The sequence below is a fragment of the Pan paniscus genome, chromosome 8, assembly GCF_029289425.2.
Source record: "Pan paniscus chromosome 8, NHGRI_mPanPan1-v2.0_pri, whole genome shotgun sequence".
Classification (NCBI taxonomy): domain Eukaryota; kingdom Metazoa; phylum Chordata; class Mammalia; order Primates; family Hominidae; genus Pan; species Pan paniscus.
Genome location: NC_073257.2, coordinates 85,626,780 through 85,644,989, shown reverse-complemented (window position 1 = coordinate 85,644,989; position 18,210 = coordinate 85,626,780). Strand labels below are relative to the sequence as shown.

Below are 18,210 nucleotides of genomic sequence, written 5' to 3'. Positions count from 1 at the left end.
GGGAGCTAGTGTTCAGTGTCCAGTTGAGTACTGCCTTACTGATTGTCCTTTGTTGGTTTGACTCAGGAGGTTAAGGGATGGATTTTTTTTAGCACTTAGAAAAGAGGCTCAAACCATTGACTGTCTTATCAAAAATCAGATGTCTCTTTGTAGTCCTGAGTCTGTACATAAATAGTGTTAATGGTTTGAGTGTTTACGTTGTATGGGTATGTTTGTAATTTTTCATTCTATCCATAAGGCAATTTTCTAGATTTTTCTCTCTTTTATCCCTTACAAAAGATCTGAAAGCTTGGTATCAGCTCATAATTTTTGAGACTAATTTAAAATACTCTTTTTTCCCACTTTGATTGTCAAAACATATAATTTAAAATACTTTTATTTCGGATGGGAATTTCATATGGGAAACAAACATATACTTATTAAGTTAGTAAACAGTAACATGTAGCAGGATTACTTTTGATTCTCTATTAGCCACAATCACAAATGTTGGAATTTAACATCTGCATTTCAGTGCTTTTCATTAAAATGAAAAAAAAGTAACCATAAAATTATATCTACAAGACATTTTATACTTTTATGTATTTTCATGTGAAATGCATTGTCTGATCTTAAACTTCTGTGGTAGGCAGGGTAGACATATTAGTCCTGTTTTATAAATGAGAAACACATTAGTTGAATAATTTACCAAGCATTGCACAGCTAGTATGTGCTATAGTTTAGATGAGAATCCAGCCCTTCTAACCCAGTGTTCTATACAGTAATATAACCAGTAACTGAAATCTATGTAGGTCATTTAAGATTTTAATTATATCAACATATTGAAACATCAGATACCTGCATTTGAGATGAAAATGTTATCTCTGGATTGTTTGGTTATAATATTCTCTTTTGGTGTTTCAGTGGGATTTTTTTTCTAAACAAAGTAAAATATTTCTTTGTAGTAATTTTGTCTGATTTTCCATATTAAATGAAACAAATACATTCATACATTTATAAGTAAAATGTTCCAAATGGGTGGGATTTTTTTGTTTGCTTTATTACCATTCAGCTATCCTTTTCAGGTTGCCTGAAGCTAGAAAGATCTTAAATTCTCAATTTGTTTGAACTTTAAAAACCTAGAAAATTGCTCATTGCCATTCTGTGTTTCCTCTAAAAACTGAGTTTTCACAATTTTGGATTTAGTAAAAATGTATGTTCATCATTGGATTATAAAGTAAAACAAACATTCTGGAAAGAATCTGGAAATTTCATTAGTAATGTGAAGACCTGACTATAGTTATAGTTCTACATAACAGTGTTAAAAACAAAACCTGTGTTATTATTAAAAATTAGTTCCTTCCTCCCTCTACCAGCCCTGATTCCACTCACCCCCGATCTCCCTTCCTCTTAATATTTTTCTGCTTTTATGTATTTTATATTTTTAAGGCTAATGACAAATAGTTACTTATCTATTAAGTTATTGATGTTCAACTTATCTTGCAGCTGCTGTATTAAAGTATGAAAATAATGTGATGAATATTCGACAGTTTAACTGTTCTCCACATCCTTACTGGTTGCCTAATTTTATGGATGTCTTCACGTGGTCTTTACCGTTTGTTGGAGAAAAAGGTATAATTTTTATTTTTTAAAAAAATTGTTTTATTACTGTTACATTTACTCCAGTTTACTATCATAGGCACATACTTGCTAAAGGAAACCAAAGTCTAGTTTCACTGTGGTTACAGCTCTCCTTGTGTCAGTGGGTGTGGACATAAGAGTCTCAAAGATATTTTAGTTAGCTGTTTACAGCCCCCATGTGAGGCTGTCTGGGGGACTGGGAGAAGATTTATAAATAGCCCAATGTCTTCAGCTGTTGGATTTTCTTTTTTTTTTTTTCTTTAGCTTAAATCTTTTATGAAGGGGTGGAGAGATTGCTTTGCTTGAAATGGGCCCTTCTGCATATCTTAACACCATTTTTGGGCATTCCACCGAAATTCTTGGGGAAATTTAGTAGCCTTCATTTTAGCAATATTAGTCATTTTAATAGCTGTTCTATACTTTAAGAGAAATCATAAAGAGAAATTCAGATTGTAGCCCAATATTCCTTCTCTTATATAAAAAATATGTATAAAATTTTAGTAGTGATGCCTTTCTAATTTAGAGGAACACTTGTTAGTACATAATAGGCTTTTTGAGAGAAAATAAATGCTATTTAAGAAATTCTGTTTCTGTGTTTCATTTGTAGTTCTATAGAATTCTTAGGATTTTGTTACCTATCATGTTCTTTTCCATTTTAAGTTAATTTTTTTCATAAGAAAATGCCTCAGTTTCCATATGTGGAAAATGACATTATGAGAGTACAGACATGATTATAAAACATTTTGTTCAGTATCCCCCTCTATTTTTTCTCACCTCTTCCATATTACAAAATGTTCCTTTCTGTATGAGATATGTCACTTCTGCCAAGGCAATTTGTAGTTCTGAAATTCAGAATTAATACTTAAACTGTGTATGTTAAACAGGTTTTCTGCAGATTGCATTTGGTGTTCTTCATTTACTCAGTAGGTCCAATGTTAATATGGAGATAGAATTACCCTTTAGCATTTGAGAAGGGGGCCAGTTAAGGGCTTAGGTGCAAGGGATGCATTACACTTACAACCTTCTATCTTTGGTGTATGAGAAATAGTTCAATCATAGCATCATCAGATGAATTAAATAATTCATCCTGCTCACTCTCCTGCCTTCAGGCTAGACTGCAACTCAACTATTTTAATGTAATATGGGAAGGATGGAGGGGCCAGGAAGATAAGGTAGGAGGAAAATGGACATTTCCTAGATTCTAATTTGATTCTCTGGTAGTCCCACATAAGGAAATATTTCATTATATCTAATCTAAATATTTATGCTATGAGTATTTAAACAAGGAAAGAAATAGAGATAATAGGTTTTTCTCAACTAATGCACCTGTCAAAAACCAGGGCATCATAGGGTTTTAGAGCTCATAAGTGGATTTAACAATCATTTAGCCCAACTCCTTTTGAGAGATGAGATAATTTAAGATGAATTCTGTGGATCCCTTACAAGTGAAGATGGAGAACAGTAGGCTTTTATCAGTATTCCTATATTTGAGGTCTGGTACTAAGTGATCTTTAGTTTTTCCATTGCCACTCTAAATCATCTTTTATAAACAAGGAAATATTCAAACTTTTTGACCATTTTTGTTGTTTTTCTTTAGATCTTCTCTAAATTATTCACATCTCTCTAAAAATGTAAAGCTCAGATTTTAACATTACATGCAAATAGAATTCTAGCCAGTGTTGAGCACAGTAAGAAAATCTTCTCAAACTCTTTGCATATTTTGCTATTTTAATACATGATGGCTGTTTAGATAGCCTGACTACTTCTTGATGGTAATGAGCATTTTCTTTTGGTGTGAAAAGCAGCAAGTGACATTTGTTTTACTTCGAAGAAGCCAGTTGGACTCTGGGTCTAGTTCCTGAGAAGCAACTAACCTAAGCCAGAGGCTTCCTGAAAGGCTGATTTAATCCCAAAATTAGGCGAAAGCAGTGTTTCCTTACCCTTTTGGGAGCTAAAACCCCCACTATTTTTTTTTATAGAGACAGAGTCTCGCTCTGTCACACAGACTAGAGTGCAGTGGTGCCATCATAGCCCACAGCAGCCTTGAACTCCTGGGCTTACGTAATCCTCCTGCCTTGGGCTTGTAAAGCACTGAGATTATAGGTGTGAGCCACTGCACCTAGCCAAGAACCCCTTTTCTATTTCACTAAAAATATTCCTACATTGGCCTGTAGTCCCAGCTGCTAGGGAGGCTAAGGCAGGAGGATCACTTGAGCCCAGGAGTTTGAGAATACACTGTACGACAATCACACATCTGAATAGCCACTGCACCCCAGCCTAGACAATATAGCAAAACCCTGTCTCTAAAGAAGTAAAATGACTTACATTGGGAAATTTTCAACATACACCAAGGTAGAGTGAATAATATGAATTTCCTATATACCAATTATTCATCTTCAACAATTATCAAATCATAGCCAATCTTGTATCATTTATGTCCCCATCCAGTACTCCCCACCTCATACCTCAATTATTTTGAAACAAATCTCAACTCTTTTCTATCTATAAATACTTTAGAATATATTTCTAAAAGATAAAGAGTCACAGTTTAAAAGTACACATAAAAACATTTATTAATTTTTTTTTTTTTTTTTTTGAGGCACAGTCTCATTCAGTTGCCCAGGCTGGAATGCAGTCTCATTCTATTGCCCAGGCACAATCTCAGCTCACTGCAACGTCCATCCCCCGGGTTTAAGTGATTCTCATGCCTCAGCCTCCTGAGTAGTTGGGATTACAGGCATGCTGTACCACACCTGGCTAATTTTTGTATGTTTAGTAGAGACGGGGTTTCACCATGTTGGCCAGGCTGGTCTCAAACTCCTGGCCTCAAGGGCTCTGTTTGCCTCAACCTCCTAAAGTGCTGGGATTACAGGTGTGAGCCACTGCCAAAAACATTTATTAATTTCTTAATATAGAATCCCTTTGAGAATCTGATAAAAGTTATGGACTTTTGCTTCAGAAAAATTCATGTATAAATGTATGTACTCACAACATTTTCAGGATGGTCATAGTTCTGAAATGAATCTGCAACCTTCACACTTATTGGCCCTCCTTTAAGAACCTCTGTTCTAGAGGATCTAATATATGATCTTCCATAGAAGGTCATACATGTAAGATTTATTTATTGACTAGATTTTTTTTTAAGTGTTTTATTCAAGGTACCAAGGAAATACAGATACAAGTAAGATGGGTCTTTGCAGATTAATGTGGGACCTGTGATATATATAAATAATGATAATAAGATGTAATATGGTAAGGGCTCCAAGACAAGCCTAGTTTTATAGGAATTGAGATGGCTGGGCGTGGTGGCTTGGGGCCAGGCGTGGTGGCTCATGCCTGTAATCCCAGCACTTTGGGAGGCTGAGGTGGGTGGATCACGAGGTTAGGAGTTCAAGACCCACCTGGCCACGATGGTGAAACCCTGTCTCCACTAAAAATACAAAAATTAGCTGGGTGTGGTGGTGGGCGCCTGTAATCCCAGCTACTCGGGAGGCTCAGGCAGAGAATTGCTTGAACCCAGGAGGTGGAGGTTGCAGTGAGCTGAGATTGCACCACTGCACTCCACCCTGGGCAACAGAGCAAGACTCTGTCTCAAAAAAAGAGGAGAGGCCGGGCGCAGTGGCTTACGCCTGTAATCTCAGCACTTTGGGAGGCCGAGGCAGGCAGATCACGAGGTCAGGAGATCGAGACCATCCTGGCTAACACAGTGAAACCCTGTCTCTACTAAAAATACAGTAAATTACAGGTGGCGGACACCTGTAATCCCAGCTACTCAGGAGGCTGAGGCAGGAGAATGGCGTGAACCCAGGAGGCAGAGCTTGCAGTGAGCCAAGATAGAGCCACTGCACTCCAGCCTGGGCGACAGAGTGAGACTCCGTCTCAAAAGAGAAAGGAGGTTATTTCTGTCGGAGGGATTAAAGTAGCTTTTGAACAGGGGCTTGAAGAATGGTGGAATTGTGCTGGTGGATATGAGCAACAGAATTCTAGATAAGAGAACTTCCTGAGCCTGAGTCTGAAAGCAAGAAATCATAGGTCTCTTTGAGGGTTTAATTTGATTAGTGAGTAGGATCTATGAAGGACAGTAGTAGAAAAAGAATGAAAAGTTAGGTTAGGGCTAGATCATGAGGATATTGATCACCACACAGAGAAGTTGGAACTTTGATAAATGGTGAGCAAGCCATTGAGATGGAATTTGACTGTGGTCGTCATTTAGAAAAATTACTGTGGTGAAGTAGACTGGAAGGAAGACTTGAGGTTGAGAGACCTGTTACGAAGTTACACCAGAAGTCAGGTAGAGACATAATGAAGGCCTGGTAGCATTAGGAACGGAGAGTGGGGAGAACCAAAAGAATGGTAGAAGTAGAATCAGTGAGACTTAACAAGATTACATATTTAAGGGTAGGGAATGGTTGGAGATGACTTGGATATTTTGAGTCTGGTGAGGATAGTACCATTAACACACTCCAATGAGAAAACTCTTGTTACAACAACCCTTTACTCAGGTTACTGCTGTTCTTCATGTTCATTGGAATCTCTAGGCCTTTCAGTATGTCATTTTCTTCCTTTTTTTTTTTTTTTTTTTTTTTTTTTTTGAGACAGAGTCTTGCTCTGTCACCCAGGCTGGAGTGCAGTGGTGTGATCTCAGCTCACTGCAATCTCCATTTCCCAGGTTCAAGCAGTTCTCATGCTTCAGCCTCCCAAGTCTCTGGGATTACAGGTGCATGTCACCACACCTAGCTAATTTTTGTGTTTGTCGCAGAGACAGGGTTTCGCCATGTTGGCCAGGCTGCTCTTGAACCCCTGACCTCAAGTGATCCGCCCACCTCAACCTCCCAAAGTGCTGGGATTACAGGTGTGAGCCACTGTACCCAGCCTAACTAAGTCATTTTCTTACTAGTCAAATCCCTTTTTACCTCTCTTCCTTATTAACATACCCTCAAACTCCTTTCTTTTCTGTTTTTCTACTTCATTTGTCCTATAAATCTTAGGTCTAGTCAAATCCAGCCATCCATTTTCTCCATTCCTACAGCCACAGTACAGAGTGCTGCTGGAGATTTTTACGGACTTGTGAATTGGCACCACCCCTTGATTTATAACATTAGCTGAGCTCCCAGTAGGACCCTAATACCGTTTATATCCCTAGTCTGCTTTTTTCTCCCATTTTGCTTAGGATAGAGTCCAAATTTTCCTTTTTTAAAAAATTGTATAAAGAAAAGAGGGCCAGGCACAGTGGCACATGCCTGTAATCCCAGCACTTTGGGAGGCTAAGGTAAAAGGATCGCTTGAGCCTAGGAGTTCAAGGCTGCAGGCTGCAGTTAGCTGATCACTCCACTCCACTGCACTCCAACCTGGGTGATAGAATGGGACTCTCTCTGAAAAAAAAAAAAAAAAAAAAAAAAAGGAGTTTAATTGGCTCGTGGTTCTGCAGGCTGTACAAGCATAGCACCTGCATCTCCTCGGCTTTTGGGGAGGCCTCAGGGAACTTCTCATGGTGGAAGGTAAAGTGGGAGCAGGCACTTCACGTGGTGAGAGCAGGAGCAAGAGAGCGAGGGGGAAGATGCCAGATACTTAAAAAACAGCCAAATTTCACAAGAATTTACTCACTATCGTGAGGACAGCACCAAAGGGATGGTGCTAAACTATTCATGAGAAATCCACCCCCATGATCCAGTCACCTTTCACCAGGCTCCACCTCCAACACTGGGGATTACAATTCAACATGAGATTTATAGGTGACAACATCCAAACTATATCATTCTGCCCATGGTCCCTATAATATCATGTCCTTCTGATATATCAAAATATAATCATCTCCTGCCAATGGTTCCCCAAAGTCTTAACTCATTCTAGAATTTAACTGAAAAGTGCCAACTCCAAAGTCTCATCTGAGACTCAAGCCTAGTTCCTTCTACCTATGAACCTGTAAAATCAAAGACAAATTATTTCCAAGACCTAATGAGGATATAGGCATTGGATAAAATAAACATTCCTGCTCCAAAAGGGAGAAATTGGCTAAAAGAAAAGGGGTTCAGACACTATGCAAGTCTGAAACCCAGCAGGCAGTCATTATTTTTTTTTTTTTCTTTTTGAGACAGAATCTTGCTCTGTTGCGCCCAGGCTGGAGTGCAGTGGTGTGATCTTTGCTCACTGCACCCTCCGCCTCCTGGGTTAAAGTGATTACCCTGCCTCAGACCCCCAAATAGCTGGGACTACAGGCATGCCCCACCATGCCTGGCTAATTTTTGTATTTTTAGTAGAGACAGGGTTTCACTATGTTGGCCAGGTTGGTTTTGAACACCTGAGCTCAAGTGATCCATGCACTTCGACCTCCCAAAGTGCTGGGATTAAGGTGTGAGCCATCGCGCCAGTCATTAAATCTTAAAGCTCCAAAATAATCATTGACTCCATGTCCTACATCCTGGGCACACTGTTTCGATGAGTGGGCAGTTCTGTCCCTGTGGTTTTTCCACACTGAGGTTGCAAGCTGCCGGTGGCTCTGCCATTCTGGAGGGCAGCAGCCCTTTCTCACAGCCCCACTAGGCAGTGCCTCAGTGGGGAGTCTGTGTGGGGCCTCCAGCCCTGCATTTTCCCTTGGCACTGCCCTAGTAGTGTCTCTCTGTGAGGGCTCTGCCCCTGGGCACCTAGGCTTTCTCATACACCTTCTGAAATCTAAGTGGAAACCACCAAGCTTCATTCACTCTTACACTTGCCTAGGGGTTTAACACCAGGTGGTGGCTGGTGCTGGAGCAGTCCCTGGCTGTGGGGAGCAGTGTCCTGAGGCTGTTCTGGTCAATGGGCTCCTCCCCGACCCCCAAAACTATTCTTTCCTCCTAGGCCTCTAGGCCTATGATGGGATGGGGCTGCTTCCTTTTTTCCATGGTCTTGGCTATTAGCACTTGGTTCCTTTCATATTTTTTTCTTAAACATTTTCTTCTATCCATTTCCCTCACTAGTGAAAACACATTAGTAGTTGGAGTGTTCTCTACTTACTGTTTTCTTCCTTTATACAGTACCCTTATCTTGAATTCTTCCCTTGTTGAAGAGGTGACCCTTCCATTCAAGCCAGTCTAACTTGTCTCTAGATTCTATTACCTTTCTGCTTTTTCAGGAAACTTGCTTTATCGTTTATGTCCTCTATATCTTCACATTCTCAGTACTAGTTCTTTTATAAATTATTCAAATCTATCTGATCTTTAAATAAATAACATTTCTTTCATCTGATGTCTTTTTCTAACTACTGTGCTGTGACTTTTTTTTTTTTTTTTTTTTTTTTTTTTGCTATTACTTTCTTGCCTTTCTTTCAGAAGCCAAGTTTCTGGATGAAAATGTATACTTTAAAGCTACGATTTAATATCCGTTAAATGGCTCCATGTAGCTTTCGAGATAAACCTTAACCTGTCAACACAAAGTCCTTGGACCTTCCCTACTTTCTCTTCAGCCTCATTTCCTGCCTTTCTCTTTCACGTTATCTTCGTTCTAGCCATAACACAGCAAAGCCAGTTTTCTGAACGTGTTATGCTCTTTAAGTTTTATACCCTCATACTTTTCTTTATTTTTTATAACTGCTTTATTGACATGTAATTCACATACCATAAAGTTGACCTATTTAAATTGTACAATTCCATGTTTTTTATATACTACAGAGTTGTGCAATCATTACCACAGTTTTGGAACATTTTCATCATCCCCTCCAAAGAAACCCTGTGCCCATTAGCAGTCACTCTTCATTTTCCCCTAACCACCCTTGCTAACCCTAGGTAACCACCAATCTGCTGTCCCCATAGATTCACCTATTCTGGACAGTTCATATAAATGGAATCACACAGTGTGTGCTCTTTTGTGACTGGATTCTTTCCATGGTCTCAAGGTTTATCTGTGGTGTAGCATGAAGCAGTACAACATTCCTTTTTATGATGGAATAGTAGTCTATTGTATGGATATAGCACATTTTGTTTGTTTTATTCATCAGCTGATAGACATTTATTTCTACTCTTGGACTTATTAATAATGCTGCAAAGAATATGCATGTGCAAGTTTTATGTTTTCATTTTCTTTTTGAGACAGAGTCTTGCTCTGTCGCCCAGGCTGGAGCGCAGTGGCGCGATCTTGGCTCACTGCAAGCTCCGTCTCCTGGGTTCACGCCATTCTCCTGCCTCAGCCTCCTGAGTAGCTGGGACTACAGGTGCCCGCCACCATGCCCAGCTAATTTTTATATTTTTAGTAGAGACAGGGTTTCACTGTGTAGCCAGGATGATCTCAATCTCCTGACCTCCTGATCCACCCGCCTTGGCCTCCCAAAGTGCTGGGATTACAGGCGTGAGCCACCATGCCCGGCCTATGTTTTCATTTTCTTGAGAATAGACCTGGGAGTGAAATTGTTGGGTCATATTGTAACTCTATGATTAACTTTTTAAGGATCTGCCAAACTGTTTTCCAAAACAGCTGTACCATTTTATTGTTGTTGTTGTTTTTGAGACAGAGTTTTGCTCTTGTTGCCCATGCTAGGGTGCAATGGTGCGATCTCGGCTCACCGCAACCTCTGCCTCCTGAGTTCAAGTGATTCTCCTGCCTCAGCCTCCTGAGTAGCTGGGATTACAGGCACGCACCACCACGCCCGGCTAATTTTGTATTTTTTAGTAGTGACGGGGTTTCTCCATGTTGGTCAGGCTGGTCTCAAACTCCTGACCTCAGGTGATTGTCCCACTTCAGCCTCCCAAAGTGCTGGGATTACAGGCATGAGCCACTGCGCCCAGCCTTAGCTGTACCATTTTACAGTTTCATCAGCAGTGTGTATATTCTTTGGATGAAAAAATATATATTTTTTAATAAATATACATTTTAATATATAAACATATACTTTATATATGTAAAATATATTTTAATATAGAAAATACATGTATATTTTAATATAGAGACAGGGTTTCGCCATGTCGCCCAGGCTGGTAACTCCTGAGCTCAAGCAGTCTACCCGCCTTGGCCTCCCAGGGTGCTAGGGTGACAGGCATGAGCTACCACACCCAGCCGAGGATGAATATATTTTCAAATCCTTTGCTTATTTTATAATTGGGTTATTTTTCTTAAAATTTTCTTTATTAAAAATTTTTTTTTGCCAGGTGCAGTGGCTCACACCTGTAATCCCAGCATTTTGGGAGGCCGGGGCGGGTGGATCACCTGAGGTCAGGAATTCAAGACCAGCCTGGCCAACATGGTGAAACCCTGTCTCTACTAAAAATACAAAAATTAGCTGAGTGTGGTGGTGCGTGCCTGTAATCCCAGCTACTCAGGAGGCTGAAGCAGGAGAATTGCTTGAACCCGGGAGACAGAGGTTGCAATGAGCCAAGATCACACCACTGCACTCCAACCTGGACAACAGAGTGAGACTCCGTCTCTAAAAAATAAAACAAAACTTTTTTTGTTGTTTATATAAATTTATGAAGTATAAGTGTAATTTTGTTACATAGATATATTGCATAGTGGTGAAGTCAAGGCTTTTAGTGTATCTATCACCAGACTAGCATACATTGTACTTATTAAGTAATTTCATCTTCCACACCTCTCCCACCTCTCTACCCTTCCAAGTCTCCTTTGTCTATCATTCCACACTCTACCTCCATGTACATATATTATTTAGCTTCCACTTATGAGAACATGCAGTATTTTTCTGTCTCAGTTGTTTCATGCGAGATAATTATTGAGTTGTGTTTTTTAGATATTCTATATGCAAGTCCCTTATGTATATGATTTACAAATAATTTTCTCCCATTCCACTTTCTCTTTCTTTCTTTCTTTCTTTCTTTCTTTCTTTCTTTCGTTCTTTCGTTCTTTCGTTCTTTCGTTCTTTCGTTCTTTCTTTCTTTCTTTTTGAGACAGGGTCTTGCTGTGTCACCCAGACTGGAGTGCAGTGGTACCATCTTGGCTCACTGCAACCTCCACCTCCCAGATTCAAGCGATTCTCCTGCTTCACTCTCCCAAGTAGCTGGGATTACAGGCATGTGCCACCATGCCCGGCTAATTTTTGTATTTTTAGTAGAGACAGGGTTTCACCATGTTGGTAAGGCTGATCTCAAACTTCTGGTCTCAAGTGATCCACCTGCTCAGCCTCCTGAAATGCTGGGATTACAGGCATGACCCCCGGCCTAGCTGACTTTCACTTTCTTGATAATGTCCTTGAGGCTTTCACTCCATCACCTAGGCTAGAATGTTGGAGTGCAATCGTAACTCACTGCAATCTCAAACTCCTGGACTCAGGCAGTCTTACCGCATGGCCTTCCAAGTAGGTAGGACTACAGGCATGTCCTACCATGACTAGCTTTTTTTTTTTTTTTTTTTTTTCCTTTTTTAGAGATGGGATCTTTGTGTTGCCTAGGCTGGTCTCACACAAATTCCTAGGCTCAAGTGATCCTCCTTCTTCATTCTCCCAAGTAGCTGGGATTACAGGCACATGCTTCCATGCCTGATTTTTTTTGTCCTTTGAAGCACAAAAGTTTTCTAATTTTTAAAAAAGATACATTTTATTGTGTATATTTAAGGTATACACCATAACAGCTTTATTGAAATATATATACTATGCAATTCATCTATTTAAAGCATACAATTTAGTTGGTTTTAGTATATTTCTAGAGTTGTGTAACCATCAGAAAGACTAATCTTTCTGTCTCTATAGATTTGCCTTTGCTAGACATTTTATATAAATAAGGTCATATGGTATATGGTATTTTGTGACTGGCTTCTTTCAAAAAGTTTTTTAATTTTGGTGAAGTCATATTTATCTATTTTTTCCTTTGTTACTTGTGTTTTTGTTGTTATACCTAAGAAATCATTGCCTAATCCAAGCTCATAAAGATTTGCCCCTGTTTTTTTCTGAGAGTTTTAGTTCTTACATTAGGTGTTTGATCCATTTTGAATTAATTTTTGCATGTGATGTGCAGTAGGGGGAGTGCAGTTTATTCTTTCGCATGTGACCATTTGCAGCTTTATTCTTTTGTAGTTGACCATTGTTGAAATGACTGTTCTTTAGCCACTGAATTGTTTTGGCACCCTTGTCAAAAATCAATTGACCTTAAATATCAGGTTCTCTTTCTGGACTCTCTGTTCTGTTGTGATAAATGACTACTACATCACTTTTTTAACTTCTGTTTAGAATGCCTTATCTGCCCTCTCCACTTGGCAAACTCCTAGTTCATGATTCCTCTCAAATGTTATCTAGCAAAAGCCTTGCCTTCCCCAGCAGGTCTTCCCCAGCAGGTCTTTTGCATATCTTTGAACACTTACAGCATGTTTTCCATCAACCTTTTGCAGTTGATATTTAATGTCTCCTTCAGTAGTTAGTAAGCTTTTTGAAGGTAGAGACTTTCATATCTGAATCCTAGAGCTTTAATGTAGTACTTGACATGTGGGGTGCTTTTAGTATATTTATTAGCAGGAAAAAGTGGTTTGTAGAAGTATTGAATTTTGTTTTGGATATGTTCATTTCTAGGTGCCTTCAGGACATCTAGGTGCTAATATTCAATAGACATTTTTATTTATTAATTGAAATTTGCTTTTATCTTTCTTATTTTGTGTACTTATTTGTTAAATATTTATTGAGTACCTGTCATGTGCCAGGGCACAGTGCCAGGCTCTGAAGTTATAATAGTGAATTAAACAACATCCTACACTCATGAAGTTTTCATTCTAGTAGGGGAAACATACAGTATACAAATGGTTTAAGAATGTTGACAGGCTGGGCACGGTGGCTCACGCCTGTAATCCCAGCACTTTGGGAGGCCGAGGTGGGCGGATCACGAGGTCAGGAGATCGAGACCATCCTGGCTAACACGGTGAAACCCCATCTCTACTAAAAAAATACAAAAAATTAGCCGGGCGAGGTGGCGGGCACCTGTAGTCCCAGCTACTCAAAAGGCTGAGGCAGGAGAATGGCGTGAACGCGGGAGGCGGAGCCTGCAGTGAGCCGAGATCGCGCCACTGCACTCCAACCTGGGCGACAGCGAGACTCTGTCTCAAAAAAAAAAAAGACAGTTGACAATAAAACCAGCCAAGGACAGCTAGAGCCTGAAGGAGAGGTCAACACTGGAGATACAGACTTTGGAGTCATCTTCAACGAGGTGATAATTGAAACTATAAATATGATAATAGACAGAAATTCCAAGTGATTGAACATATAGGAGGAATAATACTGCAGAGAGAATCTTGAGGATATCCAAAGTTTTGGGGAAAAATGATCCAAATGTGGGAAAACCAGAAGAGCAGAATCTTGGGAACCAAGGGAAAAGAGAAGGAAAAAAATATATAGAATAGTCAAAGAGGATTAAGCCTATGAAAGAGCCAAGGGTTCAGATTGTTAGATAGTCATTAGTAATCTTTAGAAATAAATTTCAAGAGAGTTGCTGAGCCAGTTTTTAAAAGATTAAGGCCAGGCGCAGTGGCCTACGCCTGTAATCCCAGCACTTTGGGAGGCCAAGGCGGGCGGATCATGAGGTTAGGAGTTCGAGACCAGGCTGACCAACATGGTGAAACCCCATCTCTACTAAAAGAAAAAAAAAAAATACAAAAATTAGCTGGGCGTGACGATGGGTGCCTGTAATCCCAGCTCCTTGGGAGGCTGAGGCAGGAGAATCGCTTGAACCTGGGAGGCAGAGGTTGCAGTGAGCCGAGATCACGCCACTGCACTGCAGCCTGGGCAACAGAGCAAGACTCCTTCTCCAAAAAAAAAAAAAGATTAAATCCTGAGACTTTTTGGAACCACTAAAACTCTGCCATGATTTTTTTTCTTATTATGCTATATCCATGAATGAAGATTTGAAATGTATACATTCAGTTGTTATTCATCTCTGTTCTTATCTCTATGGGGCTTCATTTTTTTTTTTTTTTTTGAGAGGCCTGAAAATTTGTTCCATAAAGAATCTCTTTCTCTCAGAGTTGTTATCCACTGAATTTCTTTCATTTTGAAAGCCTTTGCATTTTTAAATTCCATTGATCTTGGTATAAGAATGTGTTTGCTTTCTTGGGCTAAACATTATTTGACCATTTGTAAAAATAGTTGCTATGTGTATGTATAGACAGTTATATATGGTCAGCTAACATGTAACTTTTTTTTCCCAAATAGTGACAGAAATGTTGGTAAATGTTCTGAGTATTTGCTCTGATGATGAACTAATGACTGAAGGTGAAGACCAGTTTGATGGTATGATTATTCATCTTACTATTTTTTTTTTACTGTGAAATGGTATTTCTTTACTGCCTAGCCTCAGTACACACTATTTTGCAAAAAATAGTCATTGCTTTCAGAGACTATGCTATTTGATAAGTAACAAGTTACTTTTTTTGGATATTAAGATTTGAAAATAATTTCAGTGATTTCATTTTTTTTTATTGTAATATGGGGAAGAAGATGAACTTTGGGAAAGGAGAAATTTGGAAGAAAGAAGATAAGGAAAGGAAAATTGAAGTGTTAAAAGGATGTAGTTCTTGGCAAATATGGACACTGGTTAGAGAAAAGAGGATAAAAATACTATTTGTTTTATTAGAACAATATTCTTAGTGCATCAGAAGCATACCTGAACTCCCAATTTTGCTTTTCCTGCCTTTTAGACACTAAAATAGACTGCTTCTAAATTAGTGTGATTGTGTTCTAAAAGACCACTTGCTAATTTAGTTTCAGATTCTGAAAGCATTTTTTTCCACAGAAACAAAGTTATACATCGTTGTTGTTACGTAAGCCAACAAGCCTATGTACCTAATGCATGTTTATAGTAAAAAGTAATACTATAGAAACAAAATTCATTTTATTTTGTTTTGAAATTTTTATTTAAAACTTTATTATTTAAATGTTTAATTAAAACCTGAGTACATAAAAAGGTAAACAATATATAAACTGAAAACGATTCCCTTCCATATTCCCCTCACATCTTTGTTTTAGTATACTTTTTATAGTTGTAATCAATATTTCAATGTTTCCGTGTATTAAACATGGTCTATATATTGGTAAGATTTAATAGCTACGTATTTCTAAGTCCATTGATAAACTATAATGTTTGGCTAGATGTGGTGGCTCACGCCTGTAATCCCACCACTTTGGGAGGCCAAGGCAGGAGGATCCCTTGAGCCCAGGAGTTGGAGACCAGCCTGGGCAATATGGAAAGATTTCCTTGTCTGTATTAAAAAATGTATATATACACACACACACACGAAAATTTAATTTTCATAATCTCATTGGCAACTGGGTTCTAAATTATCCTTATGAATAGCAGTAAAATAAACATATTTGTATAATAGCTTTTATTTTCCTCCTTGGAATAAATTTATTGGAGAGAATTATAGAGTTATAGAATTAACTCTGTAATTCTTTTAGCTTCATTGTTTTAGCTGTGAACTACCAGATTGCTTTGCAGAAGGATTGGACCACTATGAAGTGCCTCCAGCAAGGAATCCATAAACATATTTCTCCACAGGACTACCTCATTGGATTTTGGTCATTTTTACTTATTTTCTTCATGGCTATATAGTAGTAAATTATAGTTGCTTAAGTTTACATTTCTTTGATTTCTAATGATGCTAAGAAGAAAATTACTGTTTTTCCAACTGTGTAAACCATCCATTTCATTTGATCACTTTTCGAGTAAAATCTGAATGAAGCCTATTTAGAAATTTCTTTACTTACAAACAGGTTTGATTCTTAAACATTTGAAAGCCCATTTGTTGAAAGTACAAGGTAACTGTACAAGCGCTACCATTGCCATCTGTTGGTGGTAGGCAGAGATGTGCTTTTATTCTTACACATTTGTTAATAACTGACATAGTATATTTATTATCAGTTATTTTTTAGTTTGGATAGTAAACGTTAGTGAATAATAATTACTCTTCCTTATTTTAATTCTCTTTCCTTTTTTTTTTTGAGACAGAGTCTTGCTCTCACCCAGGCTAGAGTGCAGTGGCGTGATCTCAGCTCACTGCAAGCTCCACCTCCCTGGTTCAAGCAATTCTCCTGCCTCATCCTCCCAAGTAGCTGGGATTACAGGTGCCCACCATCACGCCCAGCTAATTTTTGTATTTTTAGTAGAGATGGGGTTTCACCATCTTGGCCAAACTTGTCTCGAACTCCTGACCTCAGATGATCGGCCCGCCTCTGCCTCCCAAAGTGTTAGGATTACAGGCATGAGCCACCATGCCCAGCCGTTGAATAGTTTCAAATAGATATTTTGTTTCCCTGTTCTGCTGTCACTGTTTTAAGAATAGACCTCGGCTCAGATTCTAGTTCCTTCTAATGGCTCTGTGGCATCAGATGACTTACTTAACCTTTCTGAGTCTCAGTTTCTCTCATGTTCAAAGAAGTGACAGTAATACCTACTTCATAATGTTGTAGGTATTGAGATAATGAATAATTGAAGTAATTATTGCCACATAGCCTACTTTTTTTTTAGAAAGTGTTCTATTTTTCAAAATCTGTGAAATATTTAGTGAGAGTTTTAATTGATATTATGTTAATTCTATATCTGAATCTAGGGGGGTTTTTAAATTTTTTTTTTTTAAGAGATGAGGTTTCCAGCCGGGTGTGGTGGCTCACGCCTGTAATCCCAGCACTTTGGGAGGCCGAGGCGGGTGGATCATGAGGTCAGGAGATCAAGACCATCCTGGCTTAACATGGTGAAACCCTGTCTCTACCAAAAATACAAAAAATTAGCCGGTCGTTGTGGTGGGTGCTTGTAGTCCTAGCTACTTGGGAGGCTGGGGCAGGAGAATACAGTGAACCCAGGAGGCGGAGGTTACAGTGAGTCGAGATCGCACCACTGCACTCCAGCCTGGGCGACAGATGGAGACTCCGTCTCAAAAAAAAAAAAAAAAAAAAGAGATGAGTGAGGTTTCCCCATGTTACCAAGGCTGGTCTTGAACTCCTGGCCTCAAGCAGTCCTCCCACCTCAGCCTCTCAAAAAGCGCTAGGATTACAGGCATGAGCTACCATGCCTGGCCAAGTCTTTTGTTTTTCCTTCCTTCCTTCCTTCCTTCTTCCTTTCTCTTTCTTTCTTTTTTAAAAAATAGTATTTAGTTTTCCAAACTAAGACCAAGAACTCTTGCTCTATATAATTATTTACTATTTCCTCCATTTAAGGTTATATAGTTTTTCTTTGAAAAAATTTTGTCATTATCAAGTTAAATTAATACATCTGTATTTTATGTTCTTATTACTATTACAACTGGTGTCTCTTATTTTCTATCTGTGTAAAAGAATATACTATATATTTGTGGGTTTATCTTATATCTAACAAACTTGAATCAGCAGAATTATTTTCTATGATAACTTTAAATTTGTTTTCTATTACTTTTAAAAATATGTCATTTATAGGGGATTGATATTGTTATTTATTTTCTGTATTTTTACCTTTATTTTATTCTTTAAAAGTTATTATGAGTATTGCAATAGTATGTTAAATAGGAATGATGGTAGATAATGCTTTAGTCCTCTTCTTATAATAATAAGAAAAAAAGGTTCCTTGTTAAGTCTAATTATAGTACTTGGTTTTAGGTACCTATGATTTATATGAATAAAGATACTGAGTCATATTTTGAGATGGAACCAGAAATAAATATAAAATTTTA

The 18,210-nt window shown here is 38.5% G+C and overlaps 1 protein-coding gene across 2 annotated transcripts in view; it reads left to right on the top strand.

Moving 5' to 3' along the window:
- PPP3CB (protein phosphatase 3 catalytic subunit beta) overlaps positions 1-18,210 on the top strand; it is a 59,180-nt gene that overhangs the window by 26,795 nt on the left and 14,175 nt on the right. For both annotated transcript variants that reach the window (XM_008969014.4, XM_008969012.4), the window contains exons 9-10: positions 1,483-1,608; positions 14,723-14,800. In XM_008969014.4, the coding sequence (XP_008967262.2) occupies positions 1,483-1,608; positions 14,723-14,800 (204 nt within the window). The remainder of the gene's footprint in view (positions 1-1,482; positions 1,609-14,722; positions 14,801-18,210) is intronic.